The sequence below is a fragment of the Montipora capricornis genome, chromosome 12 (genome assembly GCF_036669925.1).
Source record: "Montipora capricornis isolate CH-2021 chromosome 12, ASM3666992v2, whole genome shotgun sequence".
Taxonomy (NCBI): Eukaryota; Metazoa; Cnidaria; class Anthozoa; order Scleractinia; family Acroporidae; genus Montipora; species Montipora capricornis.
Genome location: NC_090894.1, coordinates 36,667,438 through 36,676,456, shown reverse-complemented (window position 1 = coordinate 36,676,456; position 9,019 = coordinate 36,667,438). Strand labels below are relative to the sequence as shown.

The 9,019-nt window shown below is 40.0% G+C and overlaps 1 protein-coding gene across 1 annotated transcript in view; it reads right to left on the bottom strand.

Annotated features, from left to right (window-relative positions):
- LOC138026085 (zinc transporter 6-like) overlaps positions 1-9,019 on the bottom strand; it is a 30,638-nt gene continuing 21,619 nt past the window's right edge. Inside the window, exons 10-16 of the mRNA XM_068873274.1 lie at positions 8,617-8,665; positions 3,309-3,428; positions 2,853-2,955; positions 2,359-2,406; positions 1,208-1,276; positions 806-850; positions 1-665 (exon numbers count right to left, since the gene is read on the bottom strand). Of these exons, the coding sequence (XP_068729375.1) occupies positions 420-665; positions 806-850; positions 1,208-1,276; positions 2,359-2,406; positions 2,853-2,955; positions 3,309-3,428; positions 8,617-8,665 (680 nt within the window). The 3' untranslated portion in view covers positions 1-419. The remainder of the gene's footprint in view (positions 666-805; positions 851-1,207; positions 1,277-2,358; positions 2,407-2,852; positions 2,956-3,308; positions 3,429-8,616; positions 8,666-9,019) is intronic.

The following is a 9,019-nucleotide window of genomic DNA, read 5'->3' as shown; positions in this document are numbered from 1 at the left end:
TTGGTTTAACTGCTGTCATATTTATTCCATTAAATGAACATTTCATTCCATCCTATCAATTTCAAATATTTACTATTACGTTTAAAATACTGAAAAAATGTAAGGTTTTTCCAGGAAAGCTCTTATGGATGAGAAGGGAATGTATCCTTGGTTTTGGTGCCAACTGTCAGGTAAAGAAATAGACAAATACATAAATAAAGAAGATGGTTGGAAACCACGCAAGGACAATGCCAAGTATTGTGCTGTTCGTACCTGGGAAATGACAATCTTTTAATGCGATTTTCAAAAAAACCCTCTGCAGCAATCTTAAACTTGAATAGATTACTTGGTGCCCCTTCACAGGAATCAGTTACAACAGAAACCACTGATCCGGGATGAATTTACATGAATACAAACAAAAATTCCACATTTCATTTTCATTATGATGTTTTACGAGGATAAGAAACGCTGGCAGGAAGACTCAAGTCCCCTCGAGAAGCCGTCTTCATAAGCAGAGGACTGCTGGGATTCTTTGGTAATGCTGTGCCTTGGTGCAGTGATGGAGACAGACTTGATATGTTGAGTTTTGAGCCACTCGAGGATCGTATCCAGTCATCCTTAAAAACCTGCACTGTGAGGTGGGTAACATGATTTGATAACTTGTTAGTCACATGGGCAAGCACCATCTGCAACAAACGTAGCACTTCAAGTTAACGCAAGTGGTCGTTTCTGACGAATATTTAATGTCAGAGAATAGAGGTATCAACATCTCTTTTCAACAAAACTTACTTTGCTGACTGATCTTAACACTGCAAAAATTATTTACCTGTTCACTAGCATCCCTTCTTATTCTCACATGCAAGGATCCTGCCTATAAACGGAGGTTAAATAAAGTTCAGTCAATATTGTAAGGTCCTTTCTGCCAGGGCAAGACAGCTATGTCTTCTGTCTTGCGGTTTCTCTATTTATTTGCTGTCCGTTTTCCTATCGGTTTCATTTGGAGGCATACAGAATTCAGTAAAGCAAATGGTTGTTGAATTTGGAAGAATGTGCAAGGAGGAACTGAATCTCAAGCATCGAACTGGAGGTCAAAAATCGAAGTGCTGAATCCTACCATCAAGGCTATAACCAACCACTGTGCACCAGCCAGCATTTTAACAAATTACCACCACTGAAACTTTGATTGCAAAACAGACACAAATCCATGAATGCTACAAAAGTGACTCACCAATCTCCCAAAGGAAACTGTCCAGAAGTGCTCATTTCTAAATTCCAGAACCCCATCTAAGGTTGATGCCTGAAAAACAACAAAAACAAATGAATAAAACACGTTTTTTAGAATATCATAATGTTATCGATTTGATGATGAAAATTACGGGTAAAATCATATACCAGTACCTCCACGCAAATCTACACCTGACCTGCAATCAGTACGAATTGTTCTACCGTTCAAAAATCAGCTGAATCTGTGCGCAAACAGTTGAAGGATCTTGGTAAGATGTTAAACATCGACTTATGCCCAGTCTTCGTTTCTCGAAAAGTTGGAGAAGATCTTAAACAATGAGAAATCAAGCCCCCGTTGATCAACGAACAATCAGTAGTTTACAAATTTGAATGTGGCTGGTGTGATGCCAGCTTTGTTGGTTACACGCGTCGGCATCTCTACCAACGAATCGATGAGCATAAAAGATCTGGATCAATATTCAATCACACACAAAGTCAACACCAATCAAGAACAATAACATCTAACATGTTTCGCAAAGAAATGCTCCTGCAAATTTGACTGTCTTCTATACGAGATGTTCCTTATTCGCGAGCACAAACCGTGTCTAAATATTCAAAGTGATTCGATAAAAGCAAAACTCTTCACCCAGCCTTTAGGGACGTTGAACTTGAACTTGAACTTGAACATTAATATTCTTGTTATCTGTTTATTATATTTTGACCTGATGATGGTGTCATGAGGACACCGAAACGTTGTCTTAGAATAATATGCTTTTACCCGTAACTTTCATCATCAAATCAAGTCCAAAATGGCTCTGAATTAAAATTCTAATCTTAGAAAATACGAGTTGCTCATTTGTTTCTATAATGTGTAGAATTCGGAACAGCACTGGCCACACAATCTTCTTCCTCCTCCCAGCTTTTCGGGGGTATACATCTGCTGTTTGCACTCTCTACCCGACAAGGAAACGAGTGCTTGCTCACAGCTCTCACAAACTTCTGAGGTGTATAAGGTGTACAAAAAAGTTTGGACTTGCGTTTGGAAATCCAACGAAGCACTCGCACTCGTTTTTGAAAAATAACTTCTCATTTTCTATCGATTAGAATTAAACGATCAAGAGTTAAATTGCATGGGAAACACTCTTCAAAACGTACCTCACGAAGACACTTGTCTATTTGACTCATTGTATCAGCTGTACACGTCTGCATTAAAGTAGACAAGAGTTGCAGGATAAATGCAAGCAAAAACAGTAGCATTAAGAAAGTAGGAAGATGGAAAGATGGAATGCACACATCATGTTTACTCCTTCCCGGAACAATTGGAATTAGATTTGTTTTGAGTTCACCCAATTACAAGAGTGTTCTTTGACCTCGTAAGCACAAGATTATCGTGTCCCGAACCTTCAGTTGTTAAGGTCGCAACTTGTATAATTCATTACCCAAAAGCTGACACTCAATAAACTTTACTAGTTCTCCTCTTATCATTAAGGTTTACAATCTTTAAGGTTTATTACTTTTTTATAGGAATAAAATTAATTCTTGTTTCATATAATTTATCCAATGAATACTAAAGTTGTTCAGTACGTTAGGAGGGAAAGAAAAATTGGGCAATTACCAACTCTGTTGCAAACATTACTTCTGCTCATTACCTGCAGGAGAATTTGCCCACTACATATACCAAGTGGCAACATGGTGGCCCACATCATAAATGCAGCAACTATTGCACACAAGCTGTCTGCGACAAACGAGTTACTGCAAAAAAGAAAACAAAACAAACAACAACAAAGCTACAGCTACTGAAAAAGGCAGAAAAATCTACTAAGAGCAGATTGTGTCAGTCAGTTTGCTTTGTTGTACGTAACTTTTTGGCTGATTTCAGTTGACAAAATTGTTTACATCTTGATATCATTAATATGCGAACTTAGGTAGTGCTAAAACATTTCCTTCACAAATTGTAATTGTAATGTTTACAGACATTTTATGGATTGGTGACAGATTTTACAAACCTTACATTTTATTCATTTTTTATTCATTGATTGCCTTAATAAGTATGACCTTGTGACTGGATACGAAAACGACTTTTTAGCACAAGCTATTTTACTCACTTGTAAGAAATCAAAGCATCTGTGGTGATGACTAAGGCGGCACCTGCTATTCCCACAAGAGCAATTGGGTTGAACTTCTGGACAAGAACTTGGCTTAGGAATGGCGCAAAACCACAGATACTGTAATTTTAATAAAGATGGTTCACTTTCAATGAAAAGAATGCGAGTCCACATAGTCAAGCTCTGCTTTTAGTCTTAAACATGCAAAAATAATCCATGAGCCTTATTACACACAAGACTTAAATCAGTGAAACGAGCTTTTTATCCAATAAAACACCGTCAAAGTCAAAAGCCTGGTGGCAAAATTTATTATAATCTAAGGGGTGAGTGAGGATGATTGCCTTAATCCCTTAATTGAAATGTTTATGCACATAATTATATTAGAAATTTTAAGACAGTTTCATTGGCAGTGTCCAGTCATCATTCTCTTTACTGTGTTCACCATTTCCAGTTCGCCAAAGGGGCTGCAGAATGTTATAAAATAGGTCCCCAAAGAGTTGGCGTGTCTGCTTGAAGGCTTGCAATAAAGTAAACATTGTTTTACAAGCTCTTTGTCAAGTGCAGTGTGCAATCATTTGCTTAACCCTTTAACTCCCAATAGTGCCACTTATAGATTTTACTCTGTCTCACGCCAGACGATTTTACTCGTCAATAGGGAACCCCACGGGGCAGAAAGGGTTAATCAAGCAGTTTTCTCTCAACAAGGTTTGCCAAATTGTCAAGCTCTGGTTTTACCTTTCAATACTCAAGAATAATCCACAAGCCTCATAACCAACACGACTCCTATCAATCAAAGCAACTTGTATTGCATTGCATTGCATCTCATCGGGAAGAGATAAAGTGCAATACAGGGACTTCATATATTCGCTGAGTCTGAGCAACCGACGCGGACGTTATTAAGGTCTCGGTAAAAGAAAATGAGGAGTCCGCGGAAAAAAAAATTGTCATGCCGCTATTTTTTGTATAGGGTCAAACTATATTAAAGCAGAAACCCATAATGGTTGAAACGTGTAACGCGCGTTCACAGCTTCCGAATATTCAGTGCGAACTGATTGGTTGAATGTTTCAGTGCTAAGTACCATATTTGGAAACCCCTCGCTCTTGTTGTTCCAAATATGGTACTTAGTAAATTGAATATTCAGAAGCTTGTTTCCCAGCACACAAGGGGCCGTTACACGTTTCAACCCTTATGGGTTTCTGATTAAAGCTAATAGATTGAATTACTTGAATAAAGTTTTATTTTTTTTATAATTTAATATTGCCTTTTAATTTTGACGTCTCAAACTCAGAACAACCGAGTCTCCTGCAGAAGCTCCTGCCCCTTCACTTTATTGCAAAACAACCGCACTTTGTTGCATCGTAGTCACAGAAGAATGCACTCCAATACCGCGTGAGGAATTTTTGATATGTTAAGAATTGAAGGAAACATCACGCACCAAAGTCGAAACTCTCATCTCATACTTAATTTAGGCAGAAAAAGTGCCATAAAACCAGTCTCCGAAGACAAACGAAAAATTTCTCACACGGTATTTGGAGTAGTACAATCATCTATCAAAACCAGTGGGGACAGGAGGTCCGAGAAGTTGTAATTTTGGCCTCAAAACAAAACCCTTGCAAGTCCAGCTTGAGGATTTATCGTGCAGTTTACGGTCTGTTGAATAACTCCGCCTCCTACTTGAAAGCCAATTATGCTGAGCCAATCAGCGTTCGGGCACGTGCTAAGCTGTCGATTGACACCCAATCCTCTCGCGTGTGATTGACATGATACGTCAATCATTTTTCGCGCGCAGATTATGGCGAGAGACAAAGAAAGCGATTTTTGCGGTTTTAAAATTAATTTTTCAGAATTCTTTTTTTTGGACAACTAAGAGCTAGAACAGAGTTGTCCACACAACTGAAAAGCCATCGGAGACTAAAGGCCATGCTCAAGGAACAATATGGTGGACAGACCAGTTCATTAACAATTAATGAGTGATTAACTGACTTTGCAAACAAAAACTCATGGATGAACACCAGAGGACCAAAATAAACGACAGAGTGGTCCAAAGAGCAAGGCTTATGTTGCAACAACGACATCTGTGCTTTGTGAATGTTGTAGGGGACAACGGATGTCCCATAAATTAACAATGCCTCAGAAGAACTATGTTAATGATTTAACAGCTTCCCTGAGTTTCAGTCCTAACAAATTCTGGTCCTTTGTTAAAGCGCGCACGGGAATTAGTAATGTGGCTAGTTGTTTTGAATATGAAGGGAAAAGAGCGCACTCACCCCCCGCAAAAGCCGACCTATTTAACGTATTCTTTCAGTCTGTTTTCCTTAGAAACGTGTCGGACTCTGTTAATATAAATGAACATCAGTGGCCGACACATCTAACCGAATGTGTCACCAGCGACTTGTCATGTAGTAAGGAGAAGGTGGCAAAACTGCTTCATTTATTAGATGTCAGTAAAGCTTCTGGCCCTGACAATATTCCTCCCAGAATGTTTAAGGAATGTGTCACGACTTTGGCGTCACCCCTGGCATATTTATTTAATTAGTCATTGTCTCTAGGAAAAATCTCAAAAGAATGGAAAGAAGAAAATGTCGTACCAAAACCCTGGCTCATGACTACCGTCCGATTTCGCTGACTAGCGTTGTTGACAAAATGTTGGAGTGTCTGCTACACAAGCATATCCTAAAGTATTTAACCGACTTCCGAATATTAAGCGATAAACAACATGGCTTCCTACCAGGAAGATCTTGTGTCACCCAGCTGCTTCAGTTGCTCCACGACTGGTTTAATACTTTAGATAATCTCGGGACCGTTGACGCGGAGTTTTTGGATTTTGCCAAGGCTTTTGACAAAATCTGTCATGTTCATCTTCACTACAAGCTTCAATGCTATGGTGTTCGAGGTCACCTATTATTATTGGTTGCGCGATTTCCTTGCCTAAAGGAAACAGCGAGTGGTGATTGAAGGTCACTCCCCTGAATGGTTTAACGTCACATCAGGAGCAAATACGTTGTTTGTTTCAATAAATTATTCGATAAAAAGGTTTTTCTGAGATTTCCAACCTTTGTGAATTTACCATGAGTTCGTCCTATGAACACGTGAGCCAAAGGGCCTCTGCTGGGTGACCCCTTAAATGGTCTTGATGACCCCCGACTTGAAAAAATTGACTGGAACGCTGCAGTTCAACACCACCCAACTCAGTCCCTTATGTTTTTGAGTAACACCTACCACAGGCAACCCAGTGTACGCTCATCGAGTGTCTAGTTATTTCAATTTTTCTGTCTTCAATCGGTATATTAGTGAAAACTGCTGTTTTCTCTAGTTGCCGATAATACAATGGACCATAGGATACCCCTGGAAAATTTTCGACCATAAGCCCTACCACTGCGGCCACTGTTCTTACAGGGACAGGGTCCTTCTTAAACAATGCATAACAAGCGTGACTTACTTTATCAGCTTTGTCAGAAGTCATACTGACATTCATCCTTACTGAGTTGATCAAGAACCTCAGAGATTTTACCTCCTGAGAGGGTTCAAGATTAGACTTAGTTTCATGAATAAAGAACCCAAATGATTTTAAGAGGAGTATGGTCTCTTTTAGCGGCCTGCTCGCAGGCGGGAGATGTTGTTGTTGCGTGAATCAAGTATCAGACGCCATATTGGAAGAGCGAGGGATAGGTCTGGGCCGGGTGGCCAAAACGAAGGGGTGGGAGCGGGAAAGAGAGGGTAAGGAAAACTGCCTGCCGGAAAACTAATCTTTTCTCAGTAGCTGCCCACTTTCTGTTGAACTTCCGGTTACATGTCACGCCACAATAATTGACCAATAAAGTAAGAGACCGTAATAAAGCTGTCAATCACTTGACCGTGCAGTTGAAAACAAACTTGCTCTGGAGCGTCTACTTGCACCCCCAAAAAAGCGGTTAAAAATGTAAGCAAACTGGCAAGAACTGCAGCAAACGATAAGTGTAGGTTTTGCCAATTCCTATTTCTTCTTCAAGACGAAAAGTTTGAAAAATCTGTGAAGCAAACTTCGAGCAGCGAGAACACAGTGTTCAAGCAATCATGGACAAACTGTCCGTGTACGTTGGATCAGATACGCAATTAACTTAATTTCTATCGAAAAAATATTTTCCAACTCAATGGGTAAGGCCAAGGAAGCTCTCTCCGCTTCAAAAGTCAGGAACCTTCTTTGGATATTGAGCTCATAATTCACATGACTGACCAAGGATAACGCTTCCAGGCATCTCATTTTTACAAGCTGAATCTCATCTTGATTCATTGACTTTGCACCCATAGCAGTACATGCAACCTGCGCTATGGGAATAATACCTTTCACAAGGGCTTGCTGAATTTTTGCCATGTGCATGTCACATTTCCTCGAAATTTCCTCCATATGCCTGTGCTGCAGCGCGTTACCTTGGCGTAAGCCCAGTTTTCTGGGCGGACCGGTCTCTCCAGTTTTTCTTTTAGGGATGGCTCCACTATTTTGCTCCTGAACATCTTCTGTATGAGCTTTGCGAGCTGTTCACTTTTCAGTGCAGCTCCAACAGAGTCCTCGGACTCATATTCTTTAGTCAGCTCATGCAAATCTTCATCATCATCACTATTAGGAGAGTGTTTGTCCTGCTGACCTCTACTGTCAGCTGAGGTAGGTGGTTCGGAGTTCATCACCTGGTTCAAAAGATTTTCAAACTCAGAGTCGCTCAAGTCTTCGCTCATGGAGCCGATGTCAGGACAGAGCTTTTTGGTGGGAATGGAGCTCTCGCTCATTTTGCCTTTCCGTTTAATTGCAGTGGCTTTTCCCTTCGTAGTTTTGCCCTTTGTTGCATTAGGGCTTTCCACCACTCTCTCTGTCAGATTCTGAATCGCTTAAGTCAGTGAGGAGATCTGTTCTAGCGAGATAAGGCAGGAGCTGCCTGTTTATTGACTGAAAATGAATGGCGCAGAACGTCCGCCGCTTTAGTTGCCGAGTCATACTGGGACAAATTTTCTTTGTTAAGGTCTCCATCGGCCATTGTGGACTCCTGTAAATCACTATCTCGCTTCCACATTCGTAGTTTCCGCTCGTAATTTAGCGTAAGAAGGAAGACTGACTTTGCTCTCTAAGAACTTGCTCGCTCCGCACCAATTATATTCCAAAAACGTTTGAATAGGCTTTTTTTTTTTTTAGAATTTTTAATGTTATGTAATTTCTGTCAGTCAGGTATATTCTGACCAATGTCCTTAAAAAAAAAAAAAGCTCAAATAATGGCACGGTTAAGACTTCCTTCCTTTACATACTTTAAATTTACGGTGATGTTAATTTCAGAGTCTCACCTATGACCAAAATCATTCACTGCATCCTGAAGCCAATTTGACGAAGCAGCTAAAAGAGAAAATTTAACTTAGCCAAAGTAGACAGCACAGTAACAAACTGAATGACTAAAAGACAAGCAAGGATCTACAAGTTTTATTTCGGTAAATTTAAGAGGAGTAATGATTACTGTAATCTGCCTATAATTTATAAAATTGAAGCATTCCCACCTTCCTCATATGGGATAGAAATCGAGCACTTCACATTAACCTCCAGTCGGTTAACTCTGTTTAAAATATAAGTGCTACACGGCCAACGTTTGTATAAACGTAAACTTTCCTTGTACTTGTACATGTTCATTGCCGTGACTTTAACATCTTCAGTTCCCACGGCCTGCTCCCGTCTGATGACCTTGTAGCTGAGTCG